We start from the raw sequence: 26,542 nt of genomic DNA on the forward strand, positions 1-26,542 counted from the left end.
TCATCTTTTTTATTTTCTGATAAGCTTTTTTTTTTTTTCTTTTTTGATAGATGTTTTCTAGTCAAACACCAGTGTAATTTGATATTGCATACAGGTTACCTAAACCCAACAACAATATTTGTCAAATCTATTCATTATCGTGCAAAATTTTATTGGAGATGGTAAATTTGTAAAACACAAAAAAAAAAAAAAAAATAGATAAATAAATCTTTGTTTGGTAAGCAAATTAATAAATCTTTAGACGTTTAATCATGTTCACTAAATTAAATTAATATATTTTTACTAGGACTTTCTTTTCTTTCTTATGCAATATTAACTTCTTGATAAATTTGTAAACACAAAAAATTAATAATTCTTAATCATTTTACAAGTCTAAATCAATAGAAATCCGTTGAAAAATAACGAAATGATAGCTTGAACAAGTTTGATTATATCATTAAGCACGGTAGGGTTACTTTTTATAGCATAGATTACTGTTAGATTGTTGCAGCGGAAAAATCAACTTTCGATCTCGTATTGCTGATCACACGATTCTTACACTAAAGTTATTTCGGAGGAGATGTGATCACTTCACAAACTAAGTATAAACTATGTGTGTGCGTGTGAAAGAGAGGGATGGTTAGGGTTAGAGAGGGAGATGCATCTTTTATGGTGTTAGGTGGGTATGGGTGTCTATTTAAAACATGTAATTAGATCAAACCCTTATTACCACATAACCTTCATCTGGTCCTTCTAAGTTACAAACAGAATATATTTGATCCCAATATATTTACAATATTTCCCATCCTCACATAAGTAAACATATTCCTTACTTTGTCTCATTTATACTTGCAAATAGTCCATGGGATCGGCATACCATCGAGAACTCTAGTGTTGTACACCAGTAGAGGATACATCGTCTCTCGATTAACATGTATCGTATTTGGTACTATTACTATACATATGTTATGGATATATAGCTTTTTGATGAACATGTATTGAAAAAATTGTATGCTTTATCTTAGATCTCATATCGCGTTCACTGTAATTTATTTGATCTCTACAGTTTTCTATTTTCATAATTACACACGTTATGAACAATTGTCCGGATAATGAAACATATAAACTTGAAGATGTGAACGCATCAAATCCTTTTCATTTACTATATTTCTTCCATCATAATCTAACTCACGTGTACGTTTGGTCCATTTCAGGCTGAATTGGTCATGGCTCTTTCAAGATAGTCATATCATATTATACTTTAGTACAAGTCAATGGTGATCAAGATAAAATTTCAACAAAATCATAGTTTTGCAAAACAAGTGTCGCACTATGATAAGTTTAGATCGTACATTTTCTATCTCAGGGTCACTAAACACATGTGGTATGAAATTGTGTGCTATTGTTTCTTTCCTTTCCATTCGAAAAAAGTGCATGTCTCTCATTAACACCACACGAAAGCATTGGTGCATGTGTGCCTAAACATCTAACCTTAGCCCACTTCCTCTAAGAACTAATTTCGGCTATAAGGACAAAAGGCTTAAAGTCATTTTTAACTTGCCTTTTAGATTATCCACCAGCAGTTGCTAAAGTAGAGTGCATTGAAGTATATGTTAGCTGAACAAATCTTAGCTAGACTCTTAGTATATATGTAAAGCTCATATGTCTCTCACATCCCACAATTTGGATGCAGTAAGTAATGTAATAAGGCTGTCAGATTTTTTAGACAGTACGTAATAGGCAAGGTGAATTTTAGCAGGACAATCCTAATAATTAAGACCAAACAATAGTTTTTATATTACTCACAGTTTTGACACCCTTAGTTTCATTGGTTTTATAGATAAGGGTCTCGTCATGACATATTATGTAACATCACTACTAATCCCAATGGCAGAATACTCATATTTTACTGACAAAACCGCGTAGCACAACAAATCACAACACAACACACATAAAGATCATCTTATCCTACGTTTAAACCCTAAGATAAATATGCATAAATGAAACCATAACATCAGTAGTGCAGCAATATCTTTTCACCAGAACAATTTAAGAAACATACTTCGAAATCGTTGATAAAAAAACATAAGCACTTCATACATGAATTCTGAAATCACAGTTAATTTTCAACAAAACCATTAATTCAGATTGTCAAAATATAATGGTAGACTAATACTAGTACAAAAGTATGTAATGAACGTTAAAATATATGATGAAATGGAAAAATTACCTTTGCATATTACCTATAATCATCATCGTTGTCATCTTCATAAGTATTTATATTGTTGACATCTTCATCTTCGCTAATTTCTTCATCAGTTTCAACTCGATCGTATTCATATTAATATAATCAACTATGTTGAGTGGATTTGTTTCTTCCATTTCATTGGCAATTGGAAGAGTTGGTACTTCAAACCCAATAACAATGTCGTTCTCCATGGCTTCTTCATCATCTAAAGGTCTTGTTGCATGAAAATTAGTGGAAAGCATCATCATCTCCATTTTCAGAAATATCCTCTACCGATTGAACTGGCAATTTATATATATATCTAGGTTGATTTTTCACCACAACAAAGCCAATTTGGGTTTTTCGGATCTTCAACATAAAATACTTGCTCAGCTTGGCAAGCTAAGATAAATGGTCCATTCGTATTTAATCGATCATTAGCATTGACACTTGTGATCGAGAAATCGTCTACTATATATCCACTTCCTTTACACCTTACATCAAACCAGTCACATTTTAATAAGTAAACACAATTCATTCCCGAGTACTAGATCTCCCAAACATCTGTCAAAGTTCCATAGTACTCTTTATCGAAAGAATTATCATCACCCCTTGACAAGACTCCCGAATTTTGAGCTTTACGATTTATTTGACGATTAAAAGTATAAAACCGATATCCATTCACAATGTGAGCAGACTAAGACTTGTAGCGTGGATATGGACCCGCAACTAGATTGAAAAGATCCTTAGAAACAACACTATTTTCATTTAATTCGGAGACTTGCAAGTTAATCAATAATATAAATGTAATTTAGTAGATTTTTTAAAGAGTTATATCCTCAAACAAATTATAATAATGCATGTACCTATTCACATACATGATCACATAACCATTTTGGAAATTCTGCATTATAACGGTTCTTCAACTATCTATTACTCATCTTTGGTAATGAACTCTTGTACTTCATGTACCAATTGAAAATAAAAAAAGAATAAATATATAAACAATAAACAAACTATAGTTATTTATTCAAATAAAATTTATAGTTTTTACTCGGCATATGGCCACACTTGTTCATAGTTGTTGAGGGTGTAAAGATGTGCCTTGTGTTTCCAATCATCATTTAGCAATTTGAAATCGCCTTTCCCTAATGGTCGGCCAGCTATCCTGAATATTGCCAACTCATTATCACATCCATTTTCATCGATCCCTTCAAAATTCCTAGGATTTTGATTGAAGATCGTGTTAATTCCTACCAAATATCTTGAACAAAAAGTTAAGCACTCGTAGGCAATATATGCTTCTGTGATTGATCCTTCTGGCTTTGCCTTATTACGAACATTTAATTTTTTCGTATGTAAGTCTCTCTCTACAAAATACATCCACCTATATTGGATAGGATCGGCAATCTTTGCCTCATATGCTAGGTGGACAACTAAATGCACCATAACATCGAAAAATGAAGGTGGAAAAATTGTCTCCAGCTTGCATAAAATTAACGGAATTTGCTTCTCAAAACGATCAAATTCAGACATTTCCAAACTCTTATTGCATATAACACAGAAAAATGCACCTAACTCAATAAGGGGCTCAACGACATCTTTTGGTAGGAACCCTCTAATGGCTATAGGGAGGACCTTTTGTACGAAAACATAGCAATCATGACTTTTTATGCCTGAAATTTTACGTTCCTTGACCTTAACACACCTAGATATTTTTCATAAATAACAATCTAGCGTCTTCAAGTTAGCCAACATATTACATAAAGCAGCCTTGTCATTTTCAGAGAGCACACAACGCGCCAATGGAATACGTGCTTTATTACCAGTCACAATCGGATGAAGCTCATGTCTGATACCCATATTAACCAAATTATATCGGCTGTTTAGAGTATCTTTGGTTTTCCCTTTGATGTTCATCACAGTCCCCAACATATTTTCACAAACATTCTTCTCGATATGCATGACATCCAAATTATGGCAAATAAGAAGAGTTTTCCAATAAGGCAACTCAAAAAATATACTCTTCTTTCTCCAATTTTTGAAACTATTTGAATCATCATATTTCCTTTTCACGCCTCTATTAAATGGCAACTGAGTGAAGGTTTCAAATTCCATTAGCACATCTTCACCTAATAATGGCATTGGCTTCTTTCTCACTTCGATTAAACCATTAAATGACCTTGTGTTCTTACGCCATTTATGAATAGTAGGAAAAAATCTCCTATGATCCATATAACATAATTTCCTTAAAGCGGAAAGGTATTTAGCACTTTTGTGCTTATGGCAAACAAGACACTCCTTATAACCTTTTGTTGACCACCCAGATAAATCTGCATATGCTGGAAAGTCTTGATAGTCCAAATGATTGATGCACGTAATGTAAAATTCTTCTTTTTGTGAGCATCATATGTATATACACCATCCACCTATAGCTCTTTCAATTCAGCAATTAGAGGTTGCAAAAAAATGTTTATGCCCATTCCTAGACTATGCTTACCCGGTATAATCATTGATACTATCAAGTTCAATTGTTTTATACACAACCAAGGAGGCAAGTTATAAGGGATGAGAATTATAGGCCAAATGTTGTGTTGAGAGCTCAAGTTTCCAAAAGGTTGAAAACCGTCAGTTGTCAAACCCATTCTAACATTACGAGGATCACTTGCAAAAAGTTCATGTTGCTCACTGAAGGATTTCCATGCAGGACTATCAGCTGGGTGTCTCATAATTCCATCATCAACCCTCTTTTCTTTATGCCATCGCATGTTTGATGCCATCTCTCTAGACATAAACAACCTTGGTTTTAGCGGAAAATACTGCAACACTTCATATGGAATCTTCTTATTGTCTTTCAAACTATCATTAGACTTCCACCTAGACAACCCACATATTTGACAAGAGGTCGCATTTGCAGATAGGCCCCAGTATAAAGCAATGTTATCAAACTCGGATCGGACCGGCCGGTCCGATCGGTCCAACCGGAAACCGACAAGAGGTTCAGTCCGAGCTGCACTGGTTTGTTGGATCTCCAACAAACCGGTGGGAATCGGGGTTGGACCGGCGCCCGGAGGTCAGACCGGGAACCGGTGCAACCCCGGTTTTTAGCAATTTATTAAAAAAAATTAAAATTAAAAATTAAAATCCCAGTTTAATAACTGCTCCTTCATGCGCAATAATTATTGACGCAGTCAGCAGTTTTCACCACTTGCTATCTTCACTCCTTTGGGCATTATTTTTATTTATAATAACTCAGTATGGACTCCTTCGCCTCATATTTCCGATGTGGGATATTTGGTTTTATGTCACACTTCTTTAAACGTGATCATATATATTCCCACTATAACCTCAAACTTTCCTCACATATTCTTCCCACTATAACTTCTTATTATTCCCACTATACCCTTTGAACATTATTATATATTATAATAGTTAATATCTTTGTTACAAAATATTCACAAGCCATGCCATGCCATGTTGATATATATTTAAAAAAATAATATATAATTTACAAAAATAATTTCAAATTAATTTTATTTATATATTTAATATATAAATATTATTTATTTATTTATTACGTCATCCGGTCCGACCGATCCGAGCTATCCGATCCGACCAAATGACCCGTGACCCAGTTACAAATCCGGTTTGATGTCCGGTCCGGTTCTGATAACATTGGTATAAAGTGTAGTGATTTTCATATACATCATATTTTTCATAATTAAGACTCAAACGACGGATATATTTCTTTGAACTACTATAAGACTCTGGCATACTATGCTTCCCATTCGGCATTATCTCTCTTAGTAAACTAAGTAAATCATCAAAAGCTTTATTTGTCCATTTATGAAAACTCTTCATGTGTAGTAACTTGACAATAGTAGCCAATTTTGAGAGTTCACACCTCGAATGCAATTTTTCCTTAGCTTCATTTAGTAATCCATAAAATTTAACAACATCCCCTTCCGGTTCTCCTAGCATCTCATTAATTTCCGAATAACATCGTTTGAATTATCGTGTTCAACTATATATGTCATTGGCCAATCCAACCTTATCATCATCAAAATCATTATCATTGTAATTTAGATCTTCATTACCATGTTCTTCATTTGAAGACTCTCCATGAACATACCAAACTGTATAGGTTGTCATAATCCCAAATCTCAACAAGTGATATCTAACCGTTGATTCATCATTATACGCAAGATTTCTACATCTTTTGCAAGGACATTGAATCACGTCGCTCACTAATTTTGATATGTACGCAACATGTAAGTTATAACAAAGATATATCAAATTGGAAGAAAACCTTGAGCGGAGCTGTTTTCCCAAGAGCAATGCGTAATCACGATAGGTAGAGGGAGAGGAAGTAATCAATCAGACTATGTGAAAATCGCCGGAATCAGTCCACAGAAATCGGAAAGCAAGAAATTAGTAGATGAAATCACATAAATTGGAGCGCAATCATTTGGGGATGAAGTCGCATAAATCATGTGATGATATTTGATATTAGCTAGGAATCAGTTGGGAATGGAACAGGAGGATGAAATCAGTGCATGCAATCATCAAATATAAGGGGCGGTGTGATAGGAGGGGATGCATTCGGGTTGGGGTTTATTTAAATTGAATTTGAGTTGTGATATGTTGATACAATACCTTTCAAACCTAAATAAATAAACTTTCCCAAAAATACCCTATACATTCAATTTCCTCTTTACCCTACTCATGTTGCCTTTTTTAGGGATAAAGGGCAAAAAATACCCTAAATGTTTACATCAAAGCAATATATTTTAATGATTGGAATTTAGAACTGTCTCTAGTTTAGAAGATTTTAGATATGTTAAAACATATACAAAATTGAAGTTCATAAACAAATTTGGACAGTACTTATATTTTCTTCAATTCCTCTGAATTTTATTTAATATCTTTATTGAAATTGATCTTTTTTTGTTTGGAGAAAATGCCACTATTCATTATTTTCTCTTGTATTCACACATTGTCAAATTTTCCATTACAAGTATACAAAGAGAAATCTCTACTCATTTTTATCATTTAGCAAACCATTTAAATGATACAATAACACCCTTCAGAAGAGAAGCATGATGCCTCTTCCATAAATTAACAAGAATCAAGTAATCTAATCAATCACTATCAGAACTATGGCACACAACAAATTCATTCTCTGTGAGGTTCAAATTCAGAATTAAATGACAGTTGAACCACACCACAGAACGAAAAAAGCCCAACACATATCGGTGGCCTCTAAGTTCTATATCAGGATCAGAAGATAATTTGGCTAAGTATAACTCAAACTAAATGTGTTTCTGTAACAAACTTCAAGAGATTCTTAAATCATACTATATGAATTAAAAATCATATCAATCAATAGAAGAAAAAAACTATATCAATTTTAGATAAATTTAAAATTTTCATATTACCAAGGCCGACATTAAAACTATAATAGCAGTTCTATTTATTAATAAAAAAATATAATTTGAGTGACTATTTAAAACTAAATTAATGTAGCCATCAACTTTTCACCAGACAACCTTCATATGTCCATCAATTGAGATCAACATCTTACAAAATTGAAAAGCCAAAACCAACCAATCAGTAATAGGATACACTCATCAATTCAAAACCAAATGTGTTTACTTAAATCCTACTTACCAAAGTATTTTGTGTACCCATTAAGCTGTTGTCTTTAAATATGATATCCATCCTTTTGCAATATGAATCAAACATCTTATTTTGTTCCACCATGGCCTCAACTCGCTCTCGTTCATGTTCTTCTTGCCCATTTCTATGCTCTTCTTGTGCCTTTAATTCAGATGTAAGTCTTGCAACCTCTTTTTTAGCTTATTTACTTCATCATTTTACTACTAGACGCCATTCCTTTAGTACTTGCTTTATATCTGAATCCTTTACTATGAGCATGTCACGATCTAACTCCTAATACCTATTGTAGCACATGATCTTATGTGGGAACAGGTTTATTGTCATTGACTGGTTGATTCTCAATCCTTTGCATATATTCCTACATTATGTACAATAATTAATACCAAATGCAAGACACGGCTTGAAACTATATCCATATTTATGATGGATTCAAACTAGTCCCCTATTAATTATGTTGTAAAGAATTCATTAAAGCACAAACATTGTAAGTATCATTTTGAGCCCTTCAACTTTTGTTCAACTTAGTTAAGTCCTTTGTTGAGCGATTTTTGCAAGTGCACGGTTTACGCTTGTAGTAATAAAAGATATCGAACCCATAGGAACGCTTATTTTGTAAAAACTTATTTAATTCAGATTAAATTCACTTTCTTTAGGTTTAATTAGAAAATCGATTTTGTTTGGTTTGAATGGAATATATTGTTGTGACTTAGAATCCACTTATGTCAACAGTTTGGATTATAATTACAGGAACTTAAGTTTAAGAATAAGAAGAATTCAAAATTCGCTTGCATAAAGCAAGAAAGCAACTTATAACTTTGATTAGATTATGAATATATAATATCTTATCATTTAATGCAATTAACGGGCTTCGAACTGCGGACAATCTTTCTACGGTCGGAACAGATTGCTACCTTAATCAAATTGGTGTTCTATGTTTGATAAGCCGAGCTATCAATCATGTCATCCATAAATCCTAATTATTTTAAGTGTTCAACAAAGTTTCCTTTAAAATATATTTTGTGTAAAAAGGTTTTTAATCAAAAACACTAGTTTATTACTTTAAAGAATATCGCTGGATTAAACTTGAAAATAACAACAGTAGAAAATATATTGAATTGAAAACATAATTTATTAATGAAATATGAATCGTCACAAGTTAACAGAGAAGAATAAGCTTGGATAGCATTTTAACTAATTTGAGTTCCAGGTTGTCAATCCTTTCCTCAAACTTCGTAGGCTTGTCAAACCCTGAGGCGCTTCAGCCGCTGGTTCTTCTCGCTGAATCCACTATAGAATGTAAACTAATCTTCGAACAATTCTCGAACTTAAACTAATGAAACTGTGTTTGTATTTAAACTAATGAACAACTTGTGTACAACAAGTTTGCTTTTACAGAATTGAAAAACTAAATATAACTATCTAACTCTTTTCTGAATTAGAGTTTCTTCAACAAAAATATCCAACTCTTATTTCTGAAAATGTATGCTCTATTTATAATTGCTGAAGGGTTTTATTTGAAGTGTCGTGTCTGCTGGTGAAGAGTCGTTTCTATCCGGACGAACAAACGCGTTGTTTTGAATTAAAACATGTGAAATCTGTGCAGAAAAGTTGATGTTTCTGTCGAGATTCTTGGAATCTCGGTCGCGACTTTAGGTTGAGGGAGAATTATGCACGAATGCGCGTTTTCATGTCTGAAAAACACGTGTCATGACCGAGATATTGGGAATCTCGGTTGTGATAGAGACTTTTGTCTCTGTTCCAAGACTGTTTCCCAACTCTTCATTTCGGTCTCTGAATTGTACGTGCCTTTTAGCTCGTATATATGATTTCTCTCTCGTCTTTGCTCCGTTTTAGCTCCTATTTGGATTTTTCCAAATAATTAAGTACCTTGCACAATAGAAACAAATATAGACGTAAAAGTATTCTAAATGAATATAATTAACATGATTTCAATACAAAACTAACGTAATTATTAATGTTATTTTAGGTATATTTTGGGCTTATCATCCTTAAAGCTAGAGGGACAAAGGGTAAGTTCAAATACTGTTGAAATATTATGCACAGATAGTCTCTAAACTTTCTATTTATCTCATCTGAGTCCATGTTGACATTTTAAAACTTAGATCAATAGATTATTGGTTTTATGAAAAATAACTTAGTGTTTTTTTAACTAGGACATTATATACTCAAACTATATTATAATACAAACTAGGAAATGAGTTATGAAAAGAATGAATTACTCACATAAATCCTTCTTGATTCTGAATCATGGAATGCAGTTTGTCCGTGATCATCCGAAATTCCATAAGTGGCCTTCCACACATCAGACGCCTTTGGCAATTCGCCTAACTCCTCATCCATCTTCAGCATTAATAAGACAGTATCTTAAACAAAATGTCCATAACATTTAAAGTAAATTTGATAACAGTTGTCCTATACATTTACCATTTCATACTTTATCTGTGTAAAAGGTTTTGGACCAGTTGAAGCAACCACTATGTGAAAGCCACGATTGGTTAAATTAATAGAACTTCGTTCCTACAAATTAATAAAATGTATTGTAACATTCATTCAAAATATAATTAGTACTAATACATAATAAATCAAACTAAAAAATCAGTTACGAACCTGAAAATCCTCATTTACAAACACTTTAAGCATGTTTTTCCAAGCTTCAGGAGATAGTTCTCCAGGAACATGTTTCAAACGTCCATCATCGTGTGGATACATGCAATATTGATTATGCAACTTATGTTTCCACCTACGATACGATGTCTGCATTTGGCAGAAACAAAAATACTCAAATTTGGCTCTTTTCATGTCTGACGTGTCAGGCTCCACTTTTCCAGATTCTTCAAGCTTCTTCCACTTTTCAGGACTATCAATACTAACATCAAAATAGTCCTGTAAAATATGTAAGTTCATTCAATTTAGTCTAACATTTACTACAATAATAAATATTAGACCTACAAACAATAAAGGGTTTACCTGAACCATAGCCCACAATTTGTGTCTATACTTCTTTTCCCAAGGCTCGGCCGGTGGTCCACAAATTCTAGCACAGTAACCTAACCATGATGATAATTTATTACAGTGCTTCCCAATCGGTCTAAAATATTTACCTGGTGGGATGAAAACGATTAATTTATTTTTTCTTCCCTCGGTGAGTTTATCGAGATCCATGCCTTTGTATGCTCCCCAACCACTAGTTGATCTCCCTAAAAAATATGAAACAACAGGAATTCATTAAAAAACAAAATGAGATATTTTGATTGAAGCAATAGTTATTAAAGATTATTAAAAAAATGAAATAAACCTTGAACGATATATGAATTTTCAGCGCTTGATAGACAATGATATCTAAATTGAGTATTATCAACATGATTATTAGATTGTAGATGGTCGAAACCTTATAAACGATTTGCACCCACATCATTAACCACTTCATTATGTGCATTGCTCCTCAAATTACGTTTCATTATATCTAACATTGCATAAAAAACAAAAAATTAGAACACATTTATATCAATATATATGCATAAATAAAACTCAATTTATGATAATTATAATAACCACAACCATACCCAAAGTAGATGGACGTTATGAAGAATTGAAACATTCATCATGAATATGAGTAGATGTATGAGGAAGTTCCGCTCTAACTCTTTTATTTCTCATATCTAAATTGACAAAATAAAATAATTATTGGCTATTGCAAATAGTCTACTTGTATAAAAATTATATTAGGAAATTAACAAAACTCAAATAGGATGTACTGTTTGCTAATGTGGTTGAAGACGGTGTATGTCCAGTCGCATTTGCACTTGTATCATTAAGGCCAGCACCATATGCAATATTTCCCCGCAAAATTTGTCTCCATCCATCTATTAAACAAAATTAAATTAATATTATACATTCTAATAGGAAAACAAAAGGTAAATGATACACAAATAATATATTATTACCTTTATTTGAACTTAATTAGGCAATTCTTGACCCTTTGATGGAGAAATTGTATCTTCATCAGAATAATCATTTAAGATAGGTGGGTGATGTTGGAAGATCACCCGTCTTTTGCTAACGTACCTCTTAGGTTTGCTTACACTCGCCATAATCTATCAAAGAAAAAAAGATCTCATTATTACTTATCTTAAGTATCTTCTACTACAAAGAGGCACAAATTAGCAAAAAGTTTTCATCAGCTAACCCATCAACTTTCATTTCATTATAGTTTTAATCATCATAAATTATCACACACCATTAATATAGGTAGCAAGCAATCAATCAAAAAACTAATTATCTATTATAATATCGGCTTATCAAACATATGAACTTAACTATCATTGAACCCATTAATTATTCATAACAATTTTACGAGCTTAACTGTGACTAAACCAATCAATGCAAATGGCGTAATTTATATCAACAACCAATCACAATCATAAAACCTTTCTCCCCTTTTTGAGAATCAATAGAATGATAGAATTGATAGCTAGATAAGCCTGCATTAGAAGCATTTCACAAAAACAGCTTGCTAGGATTCTTTGAATAACAATAATTCACAATTTCATAGATAAAGTAGTCATGCTTCTTGCATGAATATTCATGAAGTAAATATCTTAATTTAAAAAAATTAATTTAACTCATAGTAATTAGTAACTATGAGGTTTTAAATCGGGTCATATTGGCCAATAGCTTCACCTGCTCCATTATTTAAATCTACACAGATGATACTAAAAGAAATTCCAGTTTGTAAAAACGACCTGATAGATGCGATATATACATACGTATATTGCAAAACCAATTTTAAATGATCAACAACAATAAGACGGAATGGTCATTAGTACCTGGATCACAATAGTGAAATGCGCAAAAACGATATACAAATCGATGATCTGCAGAAAACAATAGATAATGTAAGGAATTATGATATAAAGTATGTCACTCAAGACATCAAAAACACACAAATACCTATAACTGATGATATACTTCAAATGGTTTTCTTAATATCAATGACTAAATATTTCGTTTAATAGATCTATAATTTCACTCAAGACTGACCTCAGGGGGACAAAAATAAAGCAAGTACAATTATTTTACCACCAACATACAGATAAATCCTAAATAATTTGTGAAAAAAATTTAGCAAAAAAAGGGAAGGAATACTTATTGCAGAAAAAAGCCACAAAAAAGCCGCAAAAATACTTTGTGTGTGTGTGTGTAACGTGATTTTTATACTAGCAAAAAAATGTAAAATTTTGGCGCTAAACTTACCGTCCCAAATTATCTTACCGCGTTTTAATAGAAGTATAGTCACTTTACACAACTCTTCTTAATTTATAGTAGTTTTATAATACAATATACCAAAACATTTAAAATTAAAATAAAAGAAGAATTACCTGAGATTGCATATCAAAGGCAGATCTTATTGAACAAGAAAACATTGAGTTTCTAATTAGATCTGATACTGGCATAGCGTTTTCCCTCAAACTGATACTAAGTCGTGTTGTATAGAAAACAGAAAAGAGAACAAACTCTGGCCAGACCCATTCTCCGATTTAGAAAAAGGATAAATTAGTTGAAGTCGCAAAGTTCCACGAAAGACGAAGTCAATCGGATCAATTTTGATAACCAATGTTCTCTTCTAATTAATAAAGACTTACACTAGAGTTTAATTCTAAAAAGAGACATAAAGAGACTTTAGTTATCCTTTATTTTCTAATGTTCAACTCCACTAACTAGATTTATATGTTGAATGAACTAAGTTATATGATAAAATAATTAACATGCTACAAGAATATTATTAATGTTTTGTGTTGACTTAGGTGTATTATTCAAAATTAATATCATCCATGAGCAACATTAAAGTTTAGGTAATAAACCATTCAAATACAATAAATTATCAAAATATAATAAATCATATTAAAAATCCTTAAACATTCAATAAATTCGATACAACAACGATAATATAATCACAATATCTAAATAACTTTATGAAACTAACTACAAATCTTTTAAAACAAAATTCTACACCAATTGAACTAACTAATAAGGTTCATTAAAAATATTGTTAACTAACCAATAATATTTTATCTTATCCGGGATCGATACATTAATCTTATAAAATAGACTCACTAGGACATGGATAAATCTCTCTTGTAACATAGGATATAAAGAGTTTATGAGACCTCGGCTTCAAGTAAGAATTGTCAACGGGAGTTGTAACACACATGATGCTTGTTGATTTTTTATGCATGAAAGATAAAAGAAAGAAGACCAATAATTATAATATGCAGAGATATTTGAGAGGTATATGTATTTTTAATATAGAAGGGAAAACTACAATTTATTCAGAGTTGTATGCAATTACTTATACTGCTAAAACACAACTAGTTAAAAGAAAAATCTTCCCACAAAATAGCATAAAATATCTTCTTAAAGTTAGCAAAAAAATCAGAACTAAAACTAAACTATTTCAACCATTTAATCGGCAACTTTAAATTCAAATAACTAAACACTCCTCCTTGAACTTAGTTGCTGAAATTTCATTAAAAAACTGTATGATTTGATATAGTCTATGGTCATAGGCATTTTATAGTCATTAGCATGGGCATATGCATAATTATTAGGCATATTTGTAGGTATGGTTATGGGCATATTTTTTGTAGGCATGGTTATGGATCGTGTGCATGTGCATGGGCATGGGCATATGTATTGATGGAGCTAAAATAACTCATCCGCTTCTTATTGGATATTCATGGCAGTTTTGCCTTGAATTTGACTTTTGCACATTCTTTCTACATGACCAATTTGGCCATGTTGATTGCATTACATGTAGTCTCCACCAATATTTGTATTGTGGATAATTTATCTTCTTACAGTGAGGACAAGATGAATGGTTTTCATCTAAGAAATTTCTTCTTTTCATTACTTAGGTGTATTATTGGTAATGCTGAGAAGCTTATATGCATAATCTTAAATGGTATTTGTCTCCTTCATTATTTGTAATTCGAATTCATGAATGAAGTTGATTTCTTGCATCCCTTTGATCTTCTCGCTTACCTTATATTCCTGCTCTAAAAAATCCAAATATCTCTTTTGCAGATTTTAATGTCATTATTCTGTTAAAAGTAACAAATGAGACAACGGTGAACAAAATCGATATGGACTTCAATTTTCTCAACTTCTCTTTATGAGCTTTGAGTTGAGCCACTGTTGGGTTTTTTGGTAATTCAGGAACTTCATGTACATTCTCCTCCACATCTTCCCATAAATCACGAGAATTGAGATAGGCTTTCATCTTCACACCCTATATTTGATAATTTGTTCCGTCAAATATCGGATGTGAAATTGAAGAAGAAAAAGAAAAAATTGAATCCATCTAGCTTGTTTGTGTTTGTGTTTGTTTTTGGCTTTTTTTTTGTTTTTTATTTTTAAACTCACAGATCCCTTCAAATCAAATTGCTCTTATACCACTTTATTGGTTTTTTATTCATAAAAGATAAAAGAAAGAAGATAACTAATTATAATGTGTAGAGATATTTGAGAGAAATATGTACTTTCAATTTGAAAGGGAAAATCTACAATTTATTTAGAGTTGTATGTAGTTAATTATACTGCTAAAACACAACTAGTTGAAAGAAAAATCTGGCTACAGAATGACATAAAATATCTTCTTAAAAATTAGCAAAAAAATCAGAACTGGAACTAGACTCTTTCAACCATTTAATCGACAACTTTAAATTCAAATAACTTAAACTATTTCATAAACTTGATTATGACTTCTCCATAATGTTTATCACTTTCAATCCAACATTCAACTAGCAAACACCTTAGCATTGGTGTTGGGATTAATTTCTTCAACTTTTTGAAGAGAAGTGTTTGATCGTACCCATGGGCTAGACCATGGGTCTAGATAAGGTCTTTGATCAACTTATGCAACTTAAATATGTGCAACAAAATTGATTCGACATCATCCCATTTGACATTTTTTATTTTATAAAATTTTAATTTCTTTTCCCAAGTTTTTCACTCTAACTAATGAGGAAATATAGCAATAATATGAACACACATGATTATTGAAACTCAATTTTGATAAAGATTTGATCATGACAAAAATTACAATTAAGGAATTAGATCCCTCAAGTAATTAAAATTTATAATTAATATATGTCTTTATGTACTAACAATTTTCTTTGAGTATTAAAAATTGTACAAGGCATATTAGGCTACTTCTAAAGAAAAAGGGCTTTAGTGAAATAAAGGCCTAATCAGAAGCAAGCCCAAGTCTATAACCAAAAGCAAACCCAATCCAAAGTCAGAAGCATAGTCTCTTTCATCAGCTTCCCCTTTTTGGATAAAACATAGAGGACAGAAAACTCTGCCAGTCACCCATCTCTCTACAATCACCAAAATGGAAGCGCTTAGCCTGTAGAAGTAGAAAGCAGAAGAAGATTATTGGTTGAAGATCTCAACGGTCAACGGTATTCTAAAGGCAGAAATGACTATTTTCCTCATTTAGCAAAAAAGACAAAGCAACCAGAAGCTCCAAAGAAGAACAAATGTTGTTTCTTCTTAACGATCTCCTTCTGAATTCAAACAGTTAGTTTGAATCTCTGCCTATATAAGCCAAGCTAAAAAACAAAGACAATCACCAATTCTCAAACGCAAAAATCATATACGAGATACATTGTAAAAAGCTAGAAACAGAGCAAAAGTTCAATACACAATTCAAGTTCATATTTGTGTAATTGATTTGAGAGAGATTAGTTCAAACACATTTATTATCTGAAGAAATTGTATCTTTCTATTGTAAATCAGTAGTCTTTCGTTGCTTCGGTTATAAAGCAACAAAGAGTGAACTAGTTAAGTGTTGAGTGAATGAAGGTACTTCATTCAGACTTAGACTGTATTGTAAAAGGTTTGTTCTCTACCTCTGAAAGAGATCAGTAGTGGATTAAAGCTCATAATAAGGTATTATGAGGACTGAACGTAGGTATGAGACCGAACCAGTATAAATGTACTGAGTAATTTATTTCCTTGCTATTGTCGTTTACTTCTACTAAATATTGCATGCTCTGAACATTATCTCACATATTAACACTATGAACATTTTGTGCATAACTTAAACACCATTTGTCTTAAGCTCTTCAAAGCCTCTGATAAAAGAGCTGTCCTCTGAGTGGGAATTATCAGAAGCTGAAGCAATCTCAGTAGACTGAAGTGCTAAAGTGTTGAAAAGCTTATTAGAGTGAAGTTGCCTTTGATACTGAAAATTGCCCTCTGTGTTTTATTGACTTAAGTGAGAATTTTTTTTAAAGGCGTAAATTACTCAATAGTTCTATTAACCCCCCTCCTTTAGAACTAATTCGCCTTATTAGGGACCAACAAGTGGTATCAGAGCTAGTGCTTTATCTTAACGATATAACTATCTTGAGTTAAAAATCCCTCTAAATGGCTGCCAATAGCACACATAACCTGCTTGGTAATGAGACCATACAGATCCTTCTAGAAGGACTGTCTATTACCAGACTCCCTATGTGATTCAGATCAAAATACACATTCTGGAAAAACAGAATGAAGAATTTTATCCGAGCTCAAAGCATGAGTGCATGACTAGCAATAGTCAAAGGCCCACATGTTCCTACTGAAATAGTGGAAGGGGTAAAGGTTGTTGAGTCAGAAGATAAATAGACTGATGAAGATCTTAAAAAGCTTTAAACAAATGCTTCAGCTATAAACATACTTCACTGTGTGTTAGATGCTGCATAATACAACACAGTTTCAGGTTGGCTTAGGAGATATGGAATAAGCTGGAGGTTACATACGAAGGAACCAACAATATGAAATAGTCCAAGGTCAACCAGAACATGAGGTTATATGAGTTGTTCAAAATGCAGGAGAGTGGAGGCATCTTAGACATGATTGCCAGATTTACTAATATCATCAACGAGCTCAAACGTTTGGGAAAGATTTTCTCAAAAAAGGAACAAGTGAAGAAAATCCTCAGAAGTCTTTCAAAAAGCTGGCAAGCCAAGAAAACGGCCATTGAGGAAGCTCAGTACCTGACCACCTACAAATACGATGAACTCATAGGATCTCTACTCACTCATAAGATCTGTATGAATAACTTTTTAAGTGAAAGAAAAGTCAGAAGACAAAAAGTAGAAGTCCATCGTACTGAAAGTTGACTCAACAGATGAGAGTTCAATAGACGATGAGAAATGACGATGTTCACTCGGAAGATGAAATGAATGTTCAAGAAGAGGATAAGTATAGCAAGAAGGCATTCAGAAGGTCTAACAGACCTAAGAGAGAGTACATTGACAACAATTTCAAGAAGGAAGCTAACAAACCTATCACATGCTTTGAATGTCATCAACTGGGGCACATAAAGTATAATTGCCCAAACCTGAATAAAGAGAAGAGACATGACAAGAAAACCATGGTGGCCATCTGAAATGATAGCGAGGAATCTCCATCCTTCGAAAATGAAGTCTCTGAAATTGCGAACATATGCTTTATGGCCATTAAGATTGAAGAGCCCAAAGCCTTTAAGAAAGTTGGGTCATCCATCTTCTGAATTTAGAGAAGAAACGGTAAATACACACTCTGTGATCTTTATTCCTTAATAAAGAAATATAACAAAAAAAAAAAAATCATAAAGTCTATTTTAGAAGTTAGAGTAATTTATTTTTATTTATAGTGGATGATTCTCACTCATCATATTTACTTTATTTTGATTAATTATTTTTTATATTCTTTTCAAAACTAATTTTTATATTTATTTCATAAATACTTTCAAAAAAGATACTAATTTCATAAATCTGAAAAATCAAACTTTAACCATACAAAAAAAAAAATCAAATTTTAATTTTTAATTATTACGATTTGAATAGAATTGAACAAGGCTTATAGACAGGAGAGAGTGTGGAATCAAGGCGAGATATCATTGAAACGACCATCACATAAGATGCTAACGACACACGTGCAAGAGACTATCCACGTGCTAAGCAAAGGGCAAACTGGGGAGAGAAGGTGAAAATAAAAAGAGCGTATTTATTAAACGGCCAAACCGAAAAAAGCTGGATCATAATAAACGGAGCTGAAGCTTAGAGGGTCCTCACATAAGAAGTATCGATACACAAACAAAGACTCTTGCTCTGACGATCTCCCCGATGCTTCACCTCTCTCTCATTTTTTCTTAAATTTTCTTTCTCTTTCTTCCTCTTTACTTTCTTCTTCCCTCTCCTTTCTCTGCTCGATCTCACTCTCTCTCAATTTCTGGTAATTTTCTCTCATTTTCTGCTATTTCTTTCGATTTCTTCTCTCTTTGTTTTTGTCCTCAATGTGCTGCTTAGCTTTGTTGCCTGCTGATTAATTGATTTTGTGTTATTTCTGTTTTTCAATGCTTAAATGTATAAGGATTAAGTTAGATTATCGATTTAATTGAATTGAAAGTTACTCACGTTGGTTTAACTGTGATAATTGTGCTCAATTATTTATGGATTAAAGATATAAAATGCATTTTAGTAGCTAAATAAAGCTTATACTTGTTCTCCGCAATATGACAGGTGCGCCTCTTTATTTCTATCGGTTTCTAAGAAATTGAAGTATCTCTTTTTGTAGATGCACTACTAATTCAGCCGAAATTTTGAAACTGTGAAGATCTAATTGGCAGATTTGGTTGAGCTAGTAAGTTTGACGGTGGGATAATGGCTACTACATCGCATTCTCCAGTTGCTTTCACTGGAACTGCTGCTTCAGATCTTCTCCGGAGCTCCAGTAATGGTATTAGTGGCATCCCTTTGAGAACCCTTGGAAGAGCACGTTTCAACTCAAAAACAGGGAGTTTTTCAGTGGTTGCGAAGGTTAGGAAGGTGAAGAAGCAAGAGTATCCTTGGCCCGACAATCCCGATCCAAATGTCCCTGGCGGAATCCTCAGTCATCTTTCCCCTTTCAAGCCTCTAAAAGAGAAGCCAAAACCTGTTACTTTGGAGTTTGAAAAACCACTTCTTGATTTAGAGAAGAAGATTATAGATGTAAATTCATTTTGTGCTTGCTCTTTTTTGAATATCGAGTTGTCAGAGTTTATTGCCCCAACTCTTACATCTCTTTTCTTGGATGCAGGTAAGGAAGATGGCAAATGAGACTGGTTTAGATTTCACTGATCAGATTCTCTCTCTAGAGAATAAATACCAACAGGTCTGATCACTTCTTTACTGTTCCTGCATGACAACAAATTAATTTGAAATAAATATAGAGAAATATTGTATGACATAATTTTTGTGCTTGTTAGATTCTCAATTTGAAAATTGCAAATTTTCTTTAGCATGCTACTTTGCTTGTTGGGAATATGTACTTGATAGTGCTAGCAATGCATTTCGTTGCTCCATTTTCTGTATACTATTCATATCCATCAAGTGTTAACATTTACGAATTTGTTGACTAGACTGCTTAACCTTTTGTTTGGTGCCAATCCAGTGTTAATTAAAATATACATTCATGCCGAGAAAAGAATCAGGATTCCTAGCTCGCCAGTGGGTTTTACTTCAAAGTATTCACCTCTTAGTCTGACCACCATATAGCTGGATAAGTATAAATGGATGCAAGTTCAAAGTAAAAACTTAAATGCTGGGTCCTTGATATTCAGAATGCTGACTTGGTTAAGGGACGCAACTAGTAGGGAATAACTGACTGTTAGTGCTTCTTTTTCCTGAAAGCATGGATATACGATAGGAAGTATAATTGAATGATAAGGACAATGAAAATGATGCAGATTATTATTGAATATCTGCAATAGGTAGCACCTCCTTCAGTTTATGGAAGAAACCATATATCATATTATACCTGTTGTTGTTGGTCAGTGTCCAAGTCAGGCCTTCAGCTCTGTATTGAAGGAAAACTTTTGAGTTTTGATTCATATTTTGATCATTTGCTGAAGTACTTACATTATATTCTCTTTTCATCTGTTTTAAATTTTACAGGCTTTAAAGGATTTGTATACACATTTGACGCCCATACAACGAGTGAACATTGCTAGACATCCGAACAGGCCGACTTTCCTTGATCATGTATTTAGCATTACTGAGAAGGTCTGCTATTTAGGAGTTTTTTAAACTTCAAATTTCGGCAGATGTGTATTTTCTCAATGTTACCTTCAGGCTGATGGACTTGTGAAACTCATTCAAATTCTTTGTTTCATATGTACAGTTTGTGGAGCTTCATGGTGATCGAGCAGGTTACGATGATCCTGCTATTGTTACTGGTATAGGAACCATAGATGGTAAGAGATACATGTTCATGGGTCACCAAAAGGGTAGAAACACAAAAGAGAACATTATGCGTAATTTTGGGATGCCTACTCCCCATGGGTATGTTCAATAATAAAGTTCTCAATCTGGCTTGGCTTGAAATACTGTTTCTATTCACTTATGATGCTTTTAGCCCAAGTGTCAAAACTATAACAACTGAGATGAACCAATAAATTTTATTTTGGACAGCTATCGTAAGGCTCTGCGCATGATGTATTATGCAGATCACCATGGGTTCCCTATTGTTACTTTCATTGATACTCCTGGTGCATATGCGGACCTTAAATCTGAAGAATTAGGCCAGGTATGTTCACAATTATAAGTTTCCAATACTTTTTTAAGTTTCTGCTGGCACGACTGAATTTTTCAACTTACAATCGGAACAGGGTGAAGCAATTGCCCATAATTTGAGGACAATGTTTGGTCTAAAGGTGCCAATTATTTCAATTGTCATTGGGGAAGGTGGCTCTGGTGGTGCTCTGGCCATTGGTTGTGCAAATAAACTGTTAATGCTTGAAAATGCTGTTTTCTATGTTGCCAGGTAATTCCGTTTTCCCGAACTGTATTTTATTGTGGCTCTTTAATTTTTAGGCAGATATGCTACAACATGATATCTATGGTGTCTTCTTCATCTTTTCTTTTGGGATTGGAGAAAGCCTGCTGCATTACTCCCTCCATTTCCGAAAGGATGTCCTTTAAGATTTTTGCACATGGATTAAGAAAACTACTAAAATGTCTTAATTATAGTGTTATTTTACTAAACTACTCCTAACAGTTTAAGAATACTAATCCTTTTATTTTATTGTAATCAACATTAACTGCAAGGTTGTACTTGGAAAAAATTATTGAATGTTCTCTTGATTTATAAAGTAATAAACATTTTGAAACTAAACTATTTTTCTAGAACGACATCCTTTCGAAAAAGGAGGGAGTAGTTTTCCTGTAGCCAATGACTTAGAAACAGAAGATGGTTTGTGCTGACATTGGTGAGGAATATGGCATTACCCATCAGGCAGACCTCTTCCCAATACTGTCTTCATTTTATGTGGTTATTGGTGCTGATTACTCTTGGGTGTTTCATTTTACTCAATTCTTTTGCCTTTTCTGCTTGGTGGATTTTATGTGAGATATAATAAATTTTTCCAGTAGTGATAAATTATCCATACAATCGTTTTCAGGATTTTGATGTATTTAATTGAGTTTATTTCTTTTCCCGTTTCCCGATGCTAAGTATTGTAGCCTACCAAAATCCAGTTATTGTTTCATTCCTAGTCATCGCCTATTTCTCTCTTTTTTTAGTTAGCTTTATTATGTTTTTTTTAACATAATTCCATCTGATTAATTTTATTTTGGATAAGGATTAATTGTGCCCCTGAGATTATTGGGGAAGATCATTTTCACCCTTTTTGCAATATTGCCCCCATGCATTAACTCAATTTTACTCTTTTCCAAGGGATTCTGTTGGTAATTTTCGTTGGTATTTACTTAGAAAAAGATAAAATTGAGCTAGAATTTCTATCATGGGGGTAAAATTGAACTTGGGTTTCTACTTTCTACCATAGGGGCAACATTGAGCCATTTTGTAGAATAAGGGTAAAATTGATATCCACCAGTAATCTTAGGGAGAAATTTGACCCTTATCACATTTTGTTTCCAGGACCTTGACTCTTCTTCCATCTAATTTTTTTTTTTTTTTTTTTTTTTTCCAATAGTCCTGAAGCCTGTGCAGCTATCTTATGGAAGACTGCAAAAGCTTCTCCAAAGGTTTATAAACCGCCTCCCCACTGTTACGGTTGTTAATTAGGAGATTTGTTGCTTATTTTATAGTACATAAGACCTATTTTCCGTAATGCAGGCTGCTGAGAAGTTGAAGATCACTGCTACTGAGTTGTGCAAATTGCAAATTGCTGATGGCATCATCCCGGTAATAATAGTCTCTATTTCATGTCTTCAGCGCGTCTCTTGCTTCTTTTCTTTCTTTCTCGTTTTATTTTTCTTCTCTGTGCATTTTACTTTTAGATCTTTTTGATACAACGTAGGAGCCTTGTTCTCCAAACAATCAATTTGGTAAATTGCGGGCTGTTGGTCATATTACTTAATGAGACAAATATGTTAAACTTCAATATAAATTCAGTTACTGAGAGCGTCTCCAAGAGACTCATTTGCTAGGCTCTTAAGTTCAATTTTGAGGAGTTTGTGGCAAACTCCAACTCCAATAGCCTCTTAGTTTAGTTCCTCCTCAAATCACTAAGGGTCTCTATATCCTCTCTATTATTGAGAAGGCTCTCTCCCCTCCTTACGCCCTCCTTATTCCATTTTCTATTAATAATTTATTATTGAGTCTCTAATATAACAATACATAATGATAAAAATAAATAAATAAGGAGAGTGTGAGTGAGTATGATGAGTATTGTTGGAGATGAAATGTATTTTAATGTCTTAAAAGGCTAAGAGTCAATTGTTTATATTATTTTTAGAAAGTGAACTAAGAGTTTCTTGGAGATGCTCTGAGTATCCTTTTTTTCTTTTGTCGTGTCCTTGTGATTAGTCACTCTTTAATGTATTTTATCAATAAGATCTTGATGTTAGTTTTTCTTACATCGGAGAGGATTTCTTTTTTCAATTTTAACAGGAACCGCTCGGTGGTGCACATGCAGATCCATCCTGGACCTCACAACAGATAAAGAATGCAATAAATGAACATATGGATGTGAGTGCAGCATATAATTGTTTTTATTTGCATTTTGCAATAATCTTAACTATAAACTATAGACCTTTATTAATGTTGCCCAAATTTGAGTATATTTGACAAAAAAGGTGCAACATAGCCAATTTAGCTAGTTTAAAACTGAGTATTAGTTGACTGGGGTTTATATCCTAATGTTACTACATGGGGGTTTGGCAGGAGCTCAAGAAGATGGACATACCAGATCTGCTAAAACACCGTATGCTCAAGTTCCGAAAAATAGGTGGATTCCAAGAGGGAATTCCAATTGATCCCAAGAGAAAAGTCAACATGAAAAAGAAAGAAGAGCCGGTTGCAGGAAAGACTCCAGTGATAGAGTTGGAGGGTGAAGTTGAAAAACTGAAAGAGCAAATATCGAAAGCCAAGGAGTCATCTAGCAAGCCTCCACAACTGGCTCTGGATGAGATGATTGGAAAACTGAAAAGGGAGGTTGATCTTGAATATTCTGAAGCAGTTAAAGCAATGGGTTACGCAGATAGGTTTTCTGCTTTGCGAGAAGAGTTTAGGAACGCAAGTTCAAAGGACCAATTCATGCATCCAGTTCTGATGGACAAGATTGAAAAACTTAAGAACGAATTTACTCAAAACCTGTCATTAGCTCCTAATTATGCAAGTCTAAAATATAAACTTGATATGTTGGCAGAATTTTCTAAAGCCAAGAGCATCACCGAAAAGAAGGTAAAAGGCATGAAATTGAAGGAGGAAATCAATAAGAAACTTAGAGAAGTCCTGGATCGGTCCGATATCAAGGAGAAGATGGAAGCATTAGAGGCTGAAGTTCAAGATGGTGAATTAGATGAGCAGATGAAGGAGAAAATAGTCACGATGAGGAAAGAGATAGAATTGGAATTGGCAAATGTTCTGAAATCGACAGGGTTAGACGTTGAGATTATTAGGTCAAAGACCAAAGAACTCAGTGAGCAGACCTTATTCCCAGACTTGAAGTCCAAAGTGCAAAGTTTGAACGAACAGACAAACAAGAAAATTGAAGATTCAATTAATTCATCAGATCTTAAAAACATGATTGATGTGCTGAAGTTGGAGTTAGCAAAGGCAGGGCAGAAACCTGATGCACAAGCTAAAAATAAAATTGAGGCTTTAGAGCAACAAATAAAACATAAGCTCTCGGCTATAATTAACTCTTCAGAATTAAAGGACAAGCATGAAGAGCTGCTAGGGGAGATCTCTAAGGCCATAGAAGTAGTTGGAGGCTCAGATGGAAGTCTGAAATCTGATGACACAGCAAATGGGAGTTCCTCGGTGGATAAACCAAGAGTCGGGTTCAATGTTGGTGTAAACCGCAGCTTTGCTTAGAGTGAGTTCTTTTCTTATTATTGCTTTTCCTCATGCATTTAACTTGGATGTTTATTTTCTGTTTCAAGTTTGTTACTGCAGCCATTAGGATGAGAATGCTAATCATAAGACCATATTTTTCTTCTCTTCTGAACTTCCATGATGTATTCTCATGCCATTGCTTATCCATTTGGGATTTTCCAAACTGTTTGATCAACTTCAAGGAGTTCTTTTATAGTAAATAAATGGAAAAAGGGTCGATTAACTTGTGAGCATCAATTTGGTTTTTCAACTTGCGATTTTTTTTTTTTGTCAAATTAGTCCAAAATGACAAGTGTGAAGAAACTATGAATCATATGTTGAGACGTCTCTTTTGTGGACTAACTTGACTGAAAATGCTTTTTTTTTTTTTTTGACTAATTTGATTGAAAATGCAAAGTCGTGGAATAAATTGATATCCAAAGTCAATTTCGGGCAAATTGATCTTGCAAGCTAACTTGACCCTTTATCTGTGTTAGATATCCCACATTAATTAGGGAGTTATATGGCTTCTTACATATGCGAGTCAATTCTCTTCTTTTGAAGTTCCTTTGGGAGTTAAGCATTTATTTGCATGGTATTAGAGCTATGTATTCAATGTTGGGTACCCATTGATATTTGTTTCACACTCATGATTTGGGCGTGAGGGTGGTGTGTTAGATTTCCCACATAACTATATGCCTCCTTATATAATTACCCTTTAGGGTAAGTTAGGCCTTTATTTACAATCCGTGAACAAAAACAAACACGAGCAAGTTTATGACTTCTATTCAGTGATTGTAAATTTTCATTCAGAAGCTTATATGTTGACTTGTATTGCTTGTTCTTCACCATTTTGCAGCATCTCTTCAATAGTTATTCCACCATGAAAAATGCCATAGGAACAATCTGCAGTTTACAAGTTAAGGAATCAGAGCAGCGTGAAGTAAGAACAGTGCAACATCTACATGTATTCAAACTGCTGCCAACAATGAACTGTCACTGTTAGTTTTTGCAAAGGAATGAGCAAGTTCTTGCTTCTGTGGTAGAGTGAGAATCACAGCGCTTTTTTCAAGTCCATTTTGAATTGAGCTTTTATAGATTATGAAAACTTTTAAATTTATCCTTTTTTAAGTTATGTGATAGAATCTGTTTCAATTGCTATTTGTAGACAAAAACAGTGTGTAAAATATGTTTGGGAAGGGATACAAATAACATACTTTGAAGCATCAGGAATAATACGTTGTGACTTTTTAATTGATAATGGCTGTTTGGTGTTTCTTTGGA

General features: G+C 33.3%; 1 protein-coding gene across 3 annotated transcripts; it reads left to right on the forward strand.

Annotated features, from left to right (window-relative positions):
- Nucleotides 1–18,967: 18,967 nt before the first annotated feature.
- Nucleotides 18,968–26,542, forward strand: LOC136207140 (acetyl-coenzyme A carboxylase carboxyl transferase subunit alpha, chloroplastic). Of its 3 annotated transcripts, none has more exons than XM_065998425.1 (12): nucleotides 18,968–19,171; nucleotides 19,459–19,926; nucleotides 20,015–20,089; nucleotides 20,872–20,979; nucleotides 21,098–21,258; nucleotides 21,388–21,502; nucleotides 21,585–21,739; nucleotides 22,911–22,962; nucleotides 23,054–23,122; nucleotides 23,831–23,908; nucleotides 24,104–25,259; nucleotides 26,118–26,542. In XM_065998425.1, exons 2-11 carry the CDS (start codon nucleotides 19,600–19,602, stop codon nucleotides 25,256–25,258), a joined length of 2,295 nt encoding a protein of 764 aa, XP_065854497.1. In that variant the 5' UTR covers nucleotides 18,968–19,171; nucleotides 19,459–19,599; the 3' UTR covers nucleotide 25,259; nucleotides 26,118–26,542. The 3 variants fall into 3 exon arrangements, with proteins under 3 accessions (XP_065854497.1, XP_065854496.1, XP_065854498.1); XM_065998424.1 differs by having other exon boundaries at nucleotides 19,514–19,926; XM_065998426.1 differs by having other exon boundaries at nucleotides 19,553–19,926.

This window comes from Euphorbia lathyris, chromosome 9 (genome assembly GCF_963576675.1).
Source record: "Euphorbia lathyris chromosome 9, ddEupLath1.1, whole genome shotgun sequence".
Taxonomy (NCBI): Eukaryota; Viridiplantae; Streptophyta; class Magnoliopsida; order Malpighiales; family Euphorbiaceae; genus Euphorbia; species Euphorbia lathyris.

What these genes read in the sequence shown, in the direction of transcription:
- LOC136207140 (XM_065998425.1), top strand. Translation starts at nt 19,600, where the DNA reads ATGGCTACTACATCGCATTCTCCAGTTGCTTTCACTGGAACTGCTGCT. An exon ending in GGGATGCCTACTCCCCATGG is followed by an intron (nt 21,259 to 21,387) that starts GTATGTTCAATA and finishes TATTTTGGACAG; the next exon opens with CTATCGTAAGGCTCTGCGCA. An exon ending in GCTGTTTTCTATGTTGCCAG is followed by an intron (nt 21,740 to 22,910) that starts GTAATTCCGTTT and finishes TTTTTCCAATAG; the next exon opens with TCCTGAAGCCTGTGCAGCTA.